The sequence below is a fragment of the Musa acuminata genome, chromosome BXJ2-8, assembly GCF_036884655.1.
Source record: "Musa acuminata AAA Group cultivar baxijiao chromosome BXJ2-8, Cavendish_Baxijiao_AAA, whole genome shotgun sequence".
Taxonomy (NCBI): domain Eukaryota; kingdom Viridiplantae; phylum Streptophyta; class Magnoliopsida; order Zingiberales; family Musaceae; genus Musa; species Musa acuminata.
In genome coordinates, this window is record NC_088345.1 from 30,283,620 (window position 1) to 30,301,217 (window position 17,598).

The 17,598-nt window shown below is 38.9% G+C and overlaps 1 protein-coding gene across 5 annotated transcripts in view; it reads right to left on the bottom strand.

Annotated features, from left to right (window-relative positions):
• The window catches only part of LOC103994870 (phytyl ester synthase 2, chloroplastic), a 47,826-nt gene that overhangs the window by 21,050 nt on the left and 9,178 nt on the right, over positions 1–17,598 (bottom strand). For all 5 annotated transcript variants that reach the window (XM_009415319.3, XM_065121277.1, XM_009415317.3 and 2 more), the window contains 4 exons: positions 5,894–6,015; positions 4,826–4,934; positions 4,037–4,167; positions 3,564–3,933 (listed from right to left, as the gene is read on the bottom strand). In XM_009415319.3, the coding sequence (XP_009413594.2) occupies positions 3,564–3,933; positions 4,037–4,167; positions 4,826–4,934; positions 5,894–6,015 (732 nt within the window). The remainder of the gene's footprint in view (positions 1–3,563; positions 3,934–4,036; positions 4,168–4,825; positions 4,935–5,893; positions 6,016–17,598) is intronic.

The window sequence follows — 17,598 nt, forward strand, 5'->3', positions numbered from 1 at the left end:
AGTAGAGTACCTTGGGCATATAATATCATAAGAAGGAGTGGCGGTAGACCCAACAAAAATTGAGGCAATACAAGGCTGGCCGAAACCTACAAACGTGAAATTACTACGGGGGTTCCTTGGACTAACGGGGTACTACCGAAAATTTGTTAAGGACTATGGGAAGATCAGTACACCACTCACTTCTTTACTGAAAAAAGATGCTTTCCAATGGTCGGACAAAGCCTCTGCTGCCTTCGACAAACTTAAAACAGCCATGACAACGACGCCGGTGCTTCCGCTACCAGATTTCAATAGACCCTTCATCATTGAGGCCGACGCATCTGGAGTCGGAATTGGAGCCATTCTCATGCAAGATGGTCGACCACTCGCATACACTAGCAAGACATTATCTCCCTCCCATCAAAATAAATCAATATATGATAAGGAGATGCTCGCCATTGTGCGCGCAGCAACGAGGTGGAGACCCTACTTGATTGGTCGACGATTTCAAATTAAAACCGACCATAAAAGCCTCGAGTACTTTTTGGAGCGAAAAATATCATCCCCTGAGCAGCAAAAATGGGTAACAAAACTTCTTGGATTTGATTATGAAATAACTTACAAAAAGGGGAAAGAGAATATTCTTGCAGATGTGCTTTCGTAGCTACCCGAGCAAGCTGAAGTTTCGGCCGTTTCACTTCCGACCAGCGACTTCCTTGAGGATATTAAGATGGAATGGCAGGAAGATTCAGAGACTAGTAAGATTATAAAAAATTTGGAGGAAGCACCAAGCTCCGTGGCTCATTACAATTGGGACTCAAAAAAATTACACTATAAGGGACACATTGTGCTTGTGATAAATTCTACTTGCATCTTCACGAGTAGATTTTGGACAAAGTTATTCTATATACAGGGTACTAAATTGAAAAGGAGTATAACATATCACCGACAAATCGACGGCCAGACAGAAGTTGTAAATAGGTGCTTGGAGACAGCCCAAAGCCACCCGCCAAATATGACTATCCAAGGAGAACTCCAGACCCAGCCAAGTACCATTATTGATCGACGGATCGTGACTCGACGACGACGACCCACTACTAAAGTGCTAATACAGTGGGTGAACCTACCAACAGAAGATGCCACTTGGGAGAACTATGACGACTTGAAGATCAAATTCCCAAAATTCATGAATCGTCAGCCTCGAGGACAAGGCTGATTTGAAGAGGGCGGGTCTATTAGGACTCTAGCTAGGAGAGTCCTAATTGAGAGGGACATTCATGTAAAACCTACCTAAGCCGACCCCTATTAAAGAGGTGAAGAGGCCGGCTAGGGTTAGGAGGTTGTTTCTTAGAGAAGAATTAGGAGTTGTAAAGGAATAGGAGTCTTGAGTAGAAGTCCTATTAGGAGTTGGTTAGAAGTAGGAGTCTTAAGTAGGAGTCCTATTAGGAATTAGGGTTTAGAAACCCTATAAATAGCCATGTATTCCTCCTCTTTTGAAAAGCAATAGATGAATCTTTTCTGCAGCCTTTGAACAGCAACTTGGAGGGAGGAACCCCTATAGAGTTCCAAGGAGGCCGATCCCCTAAAGAGATCAACCCCAAGTTTAGAATCTGCAAGGGTTCTAACACACACCAGTCTGTCCGGTTATCTTGATGTCCCTCTCGAGTAACACACACTAGGATTATTTAGGGTCTATGTTTAAAGGTGAATCATTCTCATTACCGTGATTTCATTATCGTGATTTCATCACGATCCGATTCCCATTGCACAAATCCATAAACATTACAATATATATGTGCATACATGAAACAAGCAATATAAAGTGATAAAATATCAAAATATAATAAACAGAAAGAATGTGTCTCATGTCACACGTGCCATCACTCACGTGATTGGCTTGCAGGGCACCTATGACCAACATATCCTAGATCTACAAGGATCAAGCCATGATCCTTGTAGATTCAGTTTATATCTATAGATTCAGTTTATATCCATAAGGATTTAAGGCTTGATCTTGGTTGATCAACCCACGATTAACTAGGAAGAGTTTATAAATGGAAAAGATTTCACAAATAAATGGAAAACATTTCATGAAACCTAACCAAATGAGATTTGGCTAAGCAATTAGGTTCTTATTTACCTAATTTAGGAGAAAACTGGATTCAATGCTTAAATTAAATGTTTTCCTTGAGAAATTAAACCTCCCCTTGAAGATTTGAGTTAGTTTGTGCAAGGTCTGAGAGAGATGGATCCAATAGAGAATTGAGTGCATTTAAGAGAAATTGGTGGCTGTGAGAGAGGGTTGTGAGAGAGAATGAGAAAAGAGCTGAAAGACGATTAAATAGCCCTCTTTAATGGCTCAAAAATAGACTCCAATGGGCCGTTTGGGTTGCTCGGTCAAGTGATGGATATCCTGCCCAGCACAAGCCTGATAACAAGCAACAACTGGACGGTATGATCAGTTCAAAATGGTTACCGGGCGGTAATGCTTGAACTTGTTTGAACCACCCAACAAGAAATGGTCTATGTGCTGGTTCAAGCCTGGACGGTTAAATACTGCCCAGTACACAGCGGTCCGGGCAAAATGAAGACCAATGCTGTTTAGTTCTCTAATGTGTTTCTAATTAGCATATTCAGGCCTCCTTTAGGACAAGGATTATTTGATAATATTTTCATTGAATTATCTTCAGCAACTTTATGTATATTGAATTTAGAACTATTTGTCATTTTTAGAATTTCTGCTTTGACTTTTTAATGCTTGTGATCTGTTTTATGTGATAAGCAACCTAATCTAGTCAACATTGTGATCAGGAAATCATGCAGTCATGATTAAGCAATTTTGTAGGAACCTGAATCTTGAATTCCCTCCCTTTTACACTTCTTTTTATTTAGGAGATTTCTTTAAGCCAACATCCATCATATTTCCTATCAAGTTCACATCATCATAGTGCATCCCATTTTTGCGAAATTCTTCTATCCAAAGTAAATCATTACTGTTGTTTTAGCCTTCTGATGATCCCTACAAATTAATTTTTCATTACTCTTGGTCTTCCCTTCAAACATATTATCTAAAGACTAAAATACTTCCAGTTTTTATCAGACACAACCTGAAGCCTTTTTCCATTCGTGCACCTCAATGGTTTAGCCATTAGCAAAATTCAGTTTCATATATTATCGTAGCTGCTTACTACCAAGTCAATTCTTTATCATCACTCACCACATAAATTGATAGATTCCCCTATATTAAACCTATTCCTTTCCTCTTTTAAGGACTTAATGATCTATTTGCACTGGTTCTGAAAGAAATTTTCCATTACTTTTTAGCATATAGAGACATCATAATGGATCTTTCACCATATTTTTCCAGCATTTATCTAAATTCATGCTGCCTTTGTATTTCAAATCCTTTTTCAGAGATCATATTGACCTAAACAGACACATGCACAAACATATATATTGCCTCATGAAAAGAAAAGAGATATGAGTCCATTTTTTACTTTTGTATATTTACTGCAGGGAACTATCTAGTTTAATACACATTTATTGAAGAATGAGCTTTGTAATTAAACAAAATATAATGATACCTTTCTGTGAAGTGCTTCACGTGCACCTCCTGGGTATAATAAGACAAAGGACTTCATAGACAGAAGCTTATAGAAATTGGTTGCTGAGACAGGAACAGCACCCATGAGTCTATGTCCATCGAATGATGATGAATCAGGCATTAGCTGTTCAGAAGCCCTATTAAACATAAATGGATGAGCAAGGCCTCGAAGATGGATCCTTTTCTCAGTAAAGAACCTTGAGAACATGATACCAAGCTCTAGACCCAACAACATATGATATCCCACAAGCAAAGTCGGTCCTTTTGATGGAATACCCATAAGGCCCTTTACTATTTTACCATTTTGTAAAGTTGACAGCATCACAGGGCTGGTGGCAAGATCAAACCATCTGGGAAACAAAAAATATATGTAAGTTTCAGCAGAATTACTCAAAAGATTTGATTACAACAGAGCATGTACTCTATGCCAACATCAAGATATATATATTATACCTATAAATTTCTGTTGCCTGTTGGAACTCAAGTGGAGTTGGCAATAAATAATCTGACACATAGTCAATCTGTGATGAACGACGATAGTAGCCAGCGCCCTTTATTATAGTTACCAAATCAATGCCACTTTCCTGTTTCAATATAAGGTGTACCCTTTAATTATTAAGTTACAAGCTGAAAGAATGTCATGTTTTGTACACTGTTACAAATCAATGACACCACCTTGAATTGATTTCAGGACTATATATAAGGTTTCAGCAGGATTCTATACATAATCAACAAATTTGTTAGGACTCTATATAATGAGAATTTATCAATTTATCTATAAGAATGAACAAGTTCATTTGCAGTAGTCAGAGCAAGCATTCTATAGAACCTATATGAACATCAATTGAAAATGTCACCAGAGACTAAACATGTTATACACTGGTTTGGCATCACAAATACTGGTAAAATCTTAGTGCAATATGTATTTGCAGTCAATTCTGCCAACTGTTTTCTTGGCATGCCAGAAATAAAGAGCACTTTAAGATTTGGTTAGTTGATGTAATATACTCAGTTGAGAATTTGCATGGAACATTTTCTTTGTCTACTGAACCTAAAAATATGCATACTGCATGGCAAACTTACATAGCAAAACAGCCAAATCATCTAGCAAGAATTAGAGCAATTCAGTCAACAAAATGAAGTAAAAGGTGATCATCTAACAGAAAGTCCTCTTTCCAAACAACGTGACCAGTTTATGACATGTATTTAAAAACAAGGGAGAAATGTAGACATCACATATACCAGGAACATGGTGTGACCACTTTCCTTGAAATGACGGATTCGACAATTTGGCAAATTACTGCAAATCCTCTCAGCTTCTTCATGGCTTGGCAATAATTGATCCCTCCCACTATAACAAAGATAGTAAGATCAAACATTGTCAATTAGTAGAAACATCAGATTTCACAGGAAAAGAACCTTCAGAATGAACAGATGGCATGAAAACTCAATGAAAAAATTTTAAAAACAAATTTCTCTTAACATGCATAGTTTTTATAGTAAACTAGACAATCAAAGACAGAATACTACAAATTTATTTTATTGATTGCTCATGATTTGGCATATGGCTACAAATTTAGTTTTTATAGTTGCTTGCTTCATGTGGAACAGAAAGTCCAGAGAGAGCACGGAAGATATCACCAAGAGCTAAATCTCATCAGCAATTAATCAATATTCCTAATACAAGATGATCTTGAAACTCCTTCCCACTTCTTATAGACCTCAACCACTAACAAACTAATTAATTTACTCAATTTAGTATGACACATGTTATGGAACATAAATAGCTCACTCAAGTTACTATGATAAAAGGTATAAAAATATAGCTCAGAATTTGATGGTTTGGAACTTGGATTTCTTTTTTCAATGCTGGCATGAATCTACATATTCAATCGAAGTGATTTATTCTTCATTGGAAAGCCTCACAGGTCTAGTTTCCAATGCATCAAATGCTATGAATTTTGAGCATTTCCAGGAAAATTTATGACCCTCAAAGATGATCCAATGTAAAATAATTGTCAAAATGTCTGCCTCAATTTCAAGTTTCAAAAATAATTGCTTCATGTTATCTAAACTTACATTCCATAAGTTTTCTTTGCTAATGGCGACCTTGAATACTGTTCTAAAGGCCTGTGACTACTGTACACTTATCTATATGACATTTTCCCCATTGTGTTAATACTTATTATTCATTCAATATGTCCAGTTATTAATTGAAGCTAATTATAACGTCACACTTTGTCCCTGTTTTTCACATTCCTCCCTCTTAGATAACAGCATAATATTAAGATCAATGTGGCTAGAAATTACCTGGCTAGAATCAATATCTGAGCTTTCACAACATGAAGACGAGAATTCACAAAAAGAGCAGCTGATTTCAGCAAATCTAATTTCCAGACAAAAGATTCTTTTGGTAAAATATCAACCAGAAACTGCAAAACAAAGTGCAGAGAAACATTTCAAAATAGAAACTTAAGCTATCAACTAAATCCAAAAAACTCTGGTCAAATCTCCAGAGATTATCACAAAAGATTGAAACAAAAAAGCATATGAAATATAACGACAAGGCAATGTATCAACTGGCAGCCTATGTTGTCTGGTTGTTGATTTTGGTATGCTTGCTTGCATTTTGCATGGGTTATGATTTGAAGCAACCATGACTTAAGTCATCCACTTTTAAGTGCATTCCTCCTAACTAGTTCAAGTTCTGGGTATGATTCAATTAAAATTCTTGAGCACATAACTAGTTCAAGTTCTGGGTATGATTCAATTTAGTGATTTAAAAAGCGCTAAGCGCCAAAAGGCGCCAAGGTCCAAAAACACCCGACGCGCTAGGTGCTCGCCCGAGCGAAACGAGGTGCTAAAATATAAAAATATATAATATAATTAATAAATATAATTATTTAAAATTTTAAATAAAAATATGCTATTAAATTAAGAAAATCTAAGATACAAAATCACAATGTCACATTAACAAAAAGTTTCAAAATTCAAAATAATAAAATTTTACATCAAAGTCATTTATGTTGAAACCTAGCAATAATTTCAAATAAATAAAAATTAATAATATTAAAATCAAAATAATATATTATTAATCTATTAACAGTATTGAAAATTAATCATTTCAAAATTCAAATAAACTTAATATTAAGAGCATATTGTATACTGAGCCTGACGGAGAAACGAGGAAGCAGCGGCGAGCGACGGCAGCGGGAAAGGGAAAGGGAGCGAGAGGGCTCGCGGGAGTCGCGAGCAGCGGGAAGGCTCGCGGGAGGCGCGAGCAGTGGGAGGGCTCGCGGGAGGCGCGAGCAACGACAGCGGCGAACAGCGGCAGCGGGAGCAGGAGCGACGAGCAGCGAGATCGGGAGCGGCAGCGGCAACGGGTTAGGGTTGGGTAAGGGTTATATCGGTTTAGTTGGTTCAATTGAACCAACTAACAACCGAACCAGGATCGAACCAGACCTAAAATCCTGGTTCGGTCACTTGGTTTACCCAGGCGCTCGCCCGAAGCGCCCAGCGCTTGGGCTCGGGCAAGCGCCCAGGCAGCGCCTGTTTGAAGCGCGCCGCCTGGGACAATAGCGAGGCGCTCGGGCCTCGCCTCGCCTCGCCCGAACGCCTTTTTCAATCACTGATTCAATTATTCAGCTAGTTTTACCCAAAGGAGTCATCTCAAAGAATCATATTTCTTATTAGAGGATGAGTTGAGATCAAGGTTTTTAATTTCGTATCGTACCACCCGGTACGTGCAGTACATACCCGTCCGCTAGCAAAACGACACATGGACTGCCCTCTACTAGGCGGTATCAGGTTTTTGGCCACTTATCGGGCGATACGAGGCTGTACCGAGGTTTGGGCAATAATAGTCAAAATTTCAACTGTTACTGACTTGTACCAGGCGGTACTGATCGTTTTTTACTATGACCAACTTGTACTGGGTAGTACCAATCAATTTTGGTTGTTAACTACTTGTACAGGGTGGTAAGTTGAAACCGACCGTTATCGATTGATAACGGTTTTCCAACCATCAATTTGACTGTTGGAGGCATCCTACAGGGTTTTTAAACCCTTTCCTTCCCCCCCCTTTCAATTTATTTCACTCTCACACTCTCATAAACTTTCTCAAACTTATTTTACTCATAATCTCTCTCTTATTCTCATATTTTCACTCTCCTAAAGTCAACAAAGCAACGATTTATAGATTGAATCAAATTTAGGAGACTAATTTGAGAGTATTAAGAGGAAGAACTTTTTAATCAAGAGGTATATATTCTTTTTCTAGATATTTATTGATTTATGAGATGATTAAACCTATTCTATATGATGTACAAATTAATGTCTAATATGTTGTTTGATATGCTTTTGATAGTAGAATAGTATTAATTAGGGAGTAATTAATGTCTTTAACGACTTAATATTATGATTAATATGTTTAATATTGATTTATTTGAAATTATATACTTAATAGGTCAAATATCTATATTTCATGCATATTAAGTATTTGATCATATGTTTGTGATGGTATAATAAGTTTAATTAAGTTTTAATAAATTTTTTAATGCTACGATTAGTGATTTTAATGATGATCTAATCAAAATTTAATCGATATTGGATTAATTCAATGTCTTTAATACCTATTAGAGTGTTTGACATGTTTATAATGTTGAAAGAGAAGTAATTAATGGGCAATTAACTATGTTAATTGTATGATTAGTGTATCTAATGATGATTTCATCATAATTTGACCTATATTGGATCAAAATTATATATTTAATATTTTTTTTATGTGTTTAACATATTTATGATGGTAAAATAGGTTTAATTAGGTTTCAATAAAGTTATTTAATGCTACGATTAGTGATTTTAATGATGATTTAATCAAAATTTGATCGATATTAGGTCAATTCAATATCTTTAATATCTATTACAGTGTTTGACATGTTCATAGTGTTGAAAAAAAATAATTAGTAGGTAATTAACTATGTTAATTGTGTGATTAGTATATCTAATGATGAATTCATCGTAATTTGACCTATATTAGATCAAAATTACATATTTAATGTTTCTTTTATGTGTTTAACATGTTTATGATAGTAAATAGGTTTAATTAGGTTTTAATAAAGTTTTTAATGCTGTGATCAGTGGTTTTAGTGATGATTTAATCGAAATTTGATCAATATTGGGTCAATTCAATGTCTTTAATACATATTAAGGTGTTTTACATGTTTATAGCTTATTTGATTTAAATTTGGTAGAAACATGATACCACAAGAACAACCATATGATGGCGCTTGGGCTCATGCCCGAAAGATGGATGTAAATCGTCATCATTGGCAATTTATTTATTATGACTGGTACATATCCACTATAATATGTGACTAAGGTTGCGGTGTGCCGAGCTGGACAAGGGGCCAGAGGAACCAGAGATTGATCCCATCGACCTCATTTCTACAACGAAGATTCAGAGCCGATGTTAGAGTGGGTCGAAGTAGTGGAGAACAAAGAGGATTCTCTACTTGATGAGGCGGGAGATCCTCAACGTCCTTTGCGTTTTATCACCGAGGTAATAGAAGAAAAGGAAGCATATCCTCAACAGGAGGAAAATCCCCCTCGGTTAGAACGTGGCAGAAGGAGCCAGACAAGATCAAGTCAAACTACTTTAGGAACTAGAGACACCCAACCGTCACACTCGACCGCCTAGCGTACGAAGGCAAAGGCAAAGGGGAAAGTAGTAACATCAGTTACACCGTTGAAAAGAATTGAGTCAGGCGATGAGACACATTCGCAATCACATTCAGCAACTCACTCGGTCCAGAGACATGGCAGCAACGTGGACAGTAGTGCCTCGACCGATGATGGCAACGATGACGAGAAGTCGATGGTCTCGTCTACATAAGTTGAGAGTGGTGCATGGATCGAGGACCAATATTTTACACATGCCACCCAAGATCCAGATTATAGAACTTGACGAGGTACTAGTTGAGTTTCTGCATAGAAAGGGAAGGGGAAGCCAGTGGATGATTTTTAGCAGATGCGATAGAGCCTACACGACGTAGACATAGAATGAAACTTATCGTATTCATAAGCTTCATATTATGGAGAATCTTATGACCAACATCAGTACGGTGATAGTTAGTCATACTTCTCTAAGCAATAATATGATATAAAGCAGCAGATCAATAGCAAAAGTAGAATTTCTGACATTCACCAATACATGCCTCAGGAGGCGCCTTAGACACATGTGATTCACGATGATCAACCTATGACTATCACCACATTGATGCACCAATGACATATGTTGTATCAATACACTATGTCGTGGGATTAATTTCATGATTGGGTCCGACAAACATATCATATTGATATATAGATACATAGGATCAAGGACCACGATCCACCACTCATGGAGGCTCATCGTTCGTTTTGGTGGTAATATCAAATATATCTACACATGTGATTACTTAATTCATTTGAATCCTATAGCGAATGTAGAATTTCTGACATTCACCAATACATGCCTCAGGAGCCGCCTTAGACACGTGATTCACGATGATCAACCTACAACAATCACCACATTGATGCACTAATGACATATGTTGTATCAATACACTATGTCGTGAGATCAATTTCAAGATTAGGTCCGACAAACATTACATACTAATATATAGATACATAGAATCAAGGACCACGATCCACCACTCGTGAAGGCCCATCGTTCGTTTCTATAGATAATTCAATATTAATGAAAGGATGATCTGGAACGGACCGAAATTACAAACCTTGCACAAGGCTTCTCCTCAAAGCCCGAAAAAGATATATGATATTATTCTTACCTAATTTACATTAGGTTTGCTAAAACTATACTAAATATATGTTTATTTCTAACTTCAAAAGAATCAAAACCCTATCTTAACTTTTTTTTCTATTTTTAAGTATTTTCGGAGGGTTTTATGCCTATTTTAGGCATATCGCTCGGTACGCTAGTACCGTGCCTTACCGAGTAAAACTCGATACACCGGTATGGTACGAGATTTAAAACCTTGGTTGAGACCAAGGTCTTCAATTTCGAATAATATCATCCGTACTGAGCGGTACATACTGGTCCGCCAGTAGACCGGTACACAGATCGCCCGCAATGGTCGATTGGGGTTGTTTCCACCCTGAACGGTGACCGAGGGAGAAGAAAGAAAGGGAGAAGGTTGGTATTAAGCGAGGGAAGAAAGAAAACGGAGAAGAAGAGGAAAACCTGGAGATCGGCGCCGCTCTCCCTCCTTGTTTGTCGGCGACTTCTCTCGGTGCGGGGAAAAGAATCTACAATCGCGGGGAGAAGAGGCAACGTCGCGGGCAGATATATATATATATATATATATATATATATATATATATATATATATAAAGAGGCGACGTCGCCTCGGCTTTTTGCTCGCGTGTGGACCCCACGTGCCGAAAAGGGCGACGAGGCCATCAGTTTTTTTTTTTTACTTTTATATATACCGAGCGGTATACCGAATCGTACCACTCGGTATACAGTATCGTACCGTACCAAGTGAATCTCGAAACTCCGGTACGATACGAAATTTCAATCTTTGGTTGAGACAATAAAATAGTTTATATACTACAAGGTAACTTAATCAATAATCAATGTATTTCTCCCCTCTTTTTACTCTAGTTAATCCATCCATGTGTATAGACATGACGTGTAAACATGTGTGTGTGCCCTGCGCATTGAGTAGCACTGGCCTCAATATGATACTAGTGCTCTTCCCTTGCTTGCATTCATATCATTTTGGTCAGCCTTCTAATCCTCGTTTTTTCACAGCTCAAAAAAAGAATCATGTTTGCAATTGTTGGAATTCAAGTTGTCAAAATTAAAATGTCTCCAAGGTAATTCTTGTTACTTTAAACCAACTACAAGAAAGATTTAGGTTGAGAATAGTCAATGTTTGTTTAAGATCAAGAATTCCAAATTGTAAGTTTTTTCTTTAAATACTTCTCTATGAAGAACTTAGGGGAAGTATCTTATATCTTGGGGATTCAGATCTATAAAGATAGATCCAAGAGGATGCTTAGCTTGTCCCAGTCCAAGTACATAGACACCATTGTCGAAATATTTAGCATGGAAAATTCCAAGAGAGGTCTCATACCGATGAGATATGAGATATCACTTTCTAGGAGCATGTCCCCAAAGTCTCCTAAAGAAAGGGCAGACATTGATAGGATACCCTATGCCTCAGCAATAGGATCTATCATATATGTTATACAATGTACCAAGCCTGATATGGCGCATGCTCGAAGTTTTACGAGTAGATATCAGGTGGATCCAAGTTTGGAACACTGGAAGGTAGTAAAGCATATCCTTAAGTACTTGAAAATGACTAAAGATCTTTTGTTGGGATATGAAGGAAGTAGCTTTAGGGTTGAGGGCTACACGGACCCGAGTTTCTAATCTAATGTCGATGATAGCAAGTCTAACTCAAGGTATGTGTTTACCCTGAATAGAAGAGCGATATGTTGGAAGAGTTCTAAGCAAGATACTACTGCTGACTCGACCACAGAGGTTGAGTATATTACTACGGCAGAAGCAGCAAAAGAGAGAGTTTAGATGAAGAAGTTCAACACGGATCTGGGAGTCGTGCCAGGCAGCAAGGAGTCGATTCCCTTATATTGCGACAACAATAAGGCGATTACTCAAGCCAAGAAACCTATGTCTCATCAAAAGTCCAAGCACTTTCAGAGGAGGTTCCACCTGATCAGAGAGATCGTGGCTCGAGGAGATGTAGCAGTGGAAAAAGTTTTATCCGAAGATAACATCATAGATCCACTAACACAGTCGTTGTCTCAGATTGTCTTTGAGCATCATAGAAGTCTGATGGGGATCAGACACATAAGTGATTGGCTTTAGGTCAAGTGGGAGATTACTAGTCAAAGGTGCCCTACAAGCTAATCACGTGAGTAATAGCATGTATGACACGATACATACTCTTTTTGTTCATTATTTATTTGACATTTTTTTCTCACTTTATGTTGAGTGTGTCGACGAGTCGAGTGAATTATTATGGAGATAATAATTCATTAAGTCAAAAGGAGTTTTAACATGTATGACTCACGACCAGCTCGATATTGGGCCTAGAGGGTCACACACATATGATTGGTGTTGCAACAAATAAAGTTTCAGATATGAAATATCCGTTGGAGCCCCTATCTTATTAGATATCCAATAAGTCCCTGAATTATTGAATCTTGTGGATAAGATATAATAAGAGCCATTAAGAGATTATTAGGTAAAAATCCACTAATCCAAAAGGCTTAGGTAGTTGGATGGAAATCTAGTACCCAATAGGGCAGGATCCATTAGGGTTCAGGGACCTCTATAAATAAGAAGTAACTAAATAGGTCATAGGCTAGATCCTTTTGGCTGCCACCTCCTATACTCCACTCTCCCTCTCCTCCTCAGCCAATAGCCCCAGTTTGGGGCATGTGGACAGCAAGAAGGGTCGACCCCTTCTTGATCGCGTAGTGCGCGTGGAAAGAAGGATTGTGCAGCAATTTAAGGAGCGTCTTCGCAGTGCCTGCTCTGTGGATCACCGCCAGAGAGGAGGATAGTTGACCTCCTTCATCCTCTCCGATAGATCTATAGGCTTTCAAGGATATACGATCTCCTTAGGTAACATATCTTTTACATATGTACAGTTTTTTATTTTGCGGGATTTTGCACACCAATCTTCACACGATGACGAGAAACCTTTTCTGCAAGAAATTCTGGGATTTTATTTTTCTGTTCTTCTGCTGCGCATGTGATGTTGCCCCAGATTTCCCAACACTAAAGCTGTGCTTTGTGCGTGAATGACCCAAGTGAGGGTGCATGAAAGTCGATTGTCGAAAGAGCAAATATAATTAGAAGTGATGGAGGCCTTGCAATATGTTGGCAAAGGCCACACAAGGAGAGATTGCAGTTCAAATTCACCACATCAAGACGTCACTAAGAGGTGACACGGTGCAGTAGATCATGGTGCAATGGTTCGAGGCAACGAGATACAACCAGAAGTCCTGAGAGGGACTTAATCATTCGGAGGGATGGTTGAAGCTGATAGGAGCTCTATTTCGGTGAGCAACATGATGGTAACAAGGGGCTATAGATTCAAGGAGTAAATATCATGATACCGTAGAGGCAAGCATTTTGTACATGTATCAAATTTGCATCAGATGAAAACCTTGTACATCGACGAATGGCCACTATACCACAGAGGTGAATCTTTCAAATTCAAGTACTAATGAGTCGCGTGAGGGAATTGATCATAAGAAAGTATAATCGGAGTCACTGGAGAGTTGACTGCTCCAAAGCTCATATCACTCATGGGAGGCCGACAAGTCAGTGGACAAGACCAAGCATGTGAACATTTCTATCGAGGATGTAAATGAGAACATAATCAGGGCAAGCCTTGCAACATGATAGTGGAGGCCATACGTGGGAGTTGCAGATATCTTTACCTCAACCAAAGGGAAACTACTTGGAGGAGGACATAAAGGTGTTGAAGCATGTGATTCAAAAAGAAGTAAGAAAATGACAAGTCCAGAGGGACTTAGCTACCCCAATCCAAGTATCAATTAAAATGAAAGTAGACTCGGAGGAGTGTCATAATCATGATATGCAGTACCGAATAGTACCGCTCGATACGGGCGGTACGTACCAGTCCGATGGCATACCGGTACACGGACCGCCCGGTACCGCTATAGTGCTACAGTGCTATACTGTAGCAGTGCTACAATGCTACAGTAATGAAGAAAATATATAAATTTTTTTGGTACACTAGGGTGTATCGCTCTATACGCCCTGGTGTACCGCTCGGTACACCGGTACCGTACTGTACCGAGCCAACCTCGAAACACCGGTACGGTACGGTATTGCACAAGGTCTGCCATACCGAATCGTACCGCCCGGTACGGGCGGTACGTACTGGTACGTGGATCGCCCGGTACCGCTACATTGCTACAGTATTATACTGTAGCATTGCTACAGTATGAAAATATATAATTACTCGGTACATTAGGGTGTACCGCTCGGTACGCCCTGATGTACCGCTCGGTACACTGGTACCGTACCGTACCGAGCCCGGGTCGAAACGCCGGTAGTAAGGCGAACCTTGGTATTGCATACCTTGGTCATAATGCAATAGTGACGAATCTACTGATTGTGAAGAAAAGGAATGTCGGTGCAAGATGATGGATTGTAAAGCCATGGACATATAAGAGCTTCACTGTACAGCAAAGGTAGGACTTATGTGGAGTCATCGATCCCTTGCTCTCATGGAGGGAGAGTAATATGGTCATAAAAGGGGATCAAGAAGATGGAGAATATAGTGGCAAACTCTAAATACCAAGATAAGGCAAAATTATAATGGCCAGGAACTTTATAAGACCTATGACAAACTCCAAGTGGTGTTGTACCTTTCTCTGCTTAGAAGAGTAAGTGGTGCAAACGATGGACAAGTTGGTAAAATCCCAAAGGATGACCAAATCCAACAGAGACTTGCTCTAGTCGAGGCAAAATTTTGCTCTTTTCAAGCATTATTACTTGTATTACGAAAGTTCGATAATAACAAGATAATGAATCACAGTAGCTAACTCAGTATAAGAAGTGTGACATTTCGAGTGCTTTATAAGTGTGAGCAAAGAGTAGACAAAGCATAGTAACTAACTTAGTGCATGAAGTATAATCATCGGGGAAGCAAGCAAACTCAAGTAACTTGACCCTTCTCAACTTTTGGTAGAATGGGTGAAATAGAGTATCCCAATTCTCCTAGTTATCCAACAGTAGAGCTCTATATATGTTCGAAGACCCAAGGAGTACTTAGCAGTAGACAACAATTGCCAAATCTTCATTGATGGTGATCAATTCTACTAAAGGTAGCTTATCCATTTTATTTCCAAATAGAGTGGCAATCAAAAGGAGCTGTGATGTGAACCTATTTGGAGATGACGACGATGTAGAAGAGGAATCGATGAGAAAATTTTACGGACGATAATGCTTCAAAACTTTAAGTTTTACGAGGAGATGCTAGTTAAACCTCCAACAAGTATTCATCCAATTCAATCAACACAAGATGCTCGAGAGACTAACACACAATAGGAAAGGTCTTTTTCTTTATCCGAAGGATCCGTAGGTGCTAGCAAAGATTGATACAACTCGATTAATCTCAATTCAGAATTTAAAGTCATTAGCAAGTTGAAGCAGCATTAGCGGAACAAAGTTGGAGTAGCATTGCAGCTAAAGCATAGGAGGGAAGATGTAGCAGATGAGCAAATGCAACATAAACAAAGGCTTCGATGAGAGTGTCGAACATATGCTAAGCTCGTGACAATTTGGTACACTAATACATACTAGTGACTCAAAGAGGAAGGACAAGAGGAAGGAACATATGGCAATAGTGATGAAGGAGGAAGGAGGAAAGAAGGAAGAAAAAAGGAAGGAAGAAAAGGAGGCAATGGTTGAAAAGGAGAAGACAAAAAGAGGAAGAGGAAGAAGAGAAAGGATGAAGATGAAGCTATGGAGGAAAGAGGATGAAGAGGAAGAAGGGGGTGGGCACCTGCCCGATAGGCGATGGTAGTACATTGTGTTGGTGCCAATGATTTAAAAAGCGTTAGGCGTCAAAAGGCGCCAAGGTCCAAAAACGCCCGAGGCGCTAGGCGCTCGCCCGAGCGAAACGAGATGGTAAAATATAAAAATATATAATATAATTAATATAATTATTTAAATAAAAAATATGCTATTAAATTAAGAAAATCGAGTACAAAATCACAATGTCATATTAATAAAAAGTCTCAAAAATCAAAACAATAAAATTTTACATCAAATCTATTGAGTTGCTCTGTACACTTGTCATTTATTCTGAAACCTAACAATAATTTTAAATAAATAAAAATTAATAGTATTAAAATCAAAATAATATATTATTAATCTAATAAAAAAAAACTATTATTAGTATACAGTTAGCAGTATACTGTTAATATACTGTTAATAGTATAGTGAGAAGAGTGTGAGAAGACCGAGACTACTGAGGCAACAACAGCGGTAGCAGGAGCGGGAGCTGCAAGCGGCAGCGGGAGTGGGAGTGGGAGTGGGAGTGGGAGTGGGAGCGGGAGTTGCGAGTGGCGAGCGACGACAATAGCGATGAGCGACGATTGTGGCAGCAGCGAGAAGTCGACGAGCAGAGATTGTGGCAACGACGAGTAACGACAGTGGCAGTAGCAGCAGAGAGCAATGACAGCGGAGAAGAAATCTCGACGGCAAAATCGCGAGTGTTAGGGTTGGGGATGTCGAGGAAATCGTAAGAGAGAGCTTATCGGTGATTTAGTTGGTTCGATTGACCCAACTAAAGCACCGGAGACTAAATCAGACGTAAAACACTAGTTCGGTCGCCTGGTTTAACTCGGGCACTCGCCCGAAGCGCCCGACGCCTGGGCTCGGGCAAGCGCCTAGGCGGCGCCCCGTTGAAGCGAGGCGCTCGGGCCTCGCCTCGCCTCGCCCAAGCGCCTAGGCGAGCGCCCGAGCGCCTATTTAAATCACTGGTTGGTGCATAATGGAGGATCTCGTGATGGGTCCTGCGAGCACAAGGAGAAGTGATTAAGGCATAGATACATTTTTTTACATGACCAAACCATCCGAAATGGGGGCAGTCCATATACCAACAAGTTAACACCCATACTTGTACATACCGCGCACTTTGTCCTAGTCCAAGCAAAATAGCATTCCTTGATTATCGTAAGTGTGGCATGTTCAACATTTAAATTCTTAATCAGATCAAAAGGTCTATGAGCTTTTATTAGTTTAACACTTTAACCAATTTTTTTGCAAGGTATTATTACAATAGGAAATCTAATTTATGTTGTAGAAATAACCCTATAAGAGGATAAAGATTTCTACAACAGAACACAAAGTGTAAGCAAACCAAACAAACACAAGAACAGCATAAGAAAGAACTGTATATGCAGTATGCAGAATTAAAGGATTTAAGGGAAAA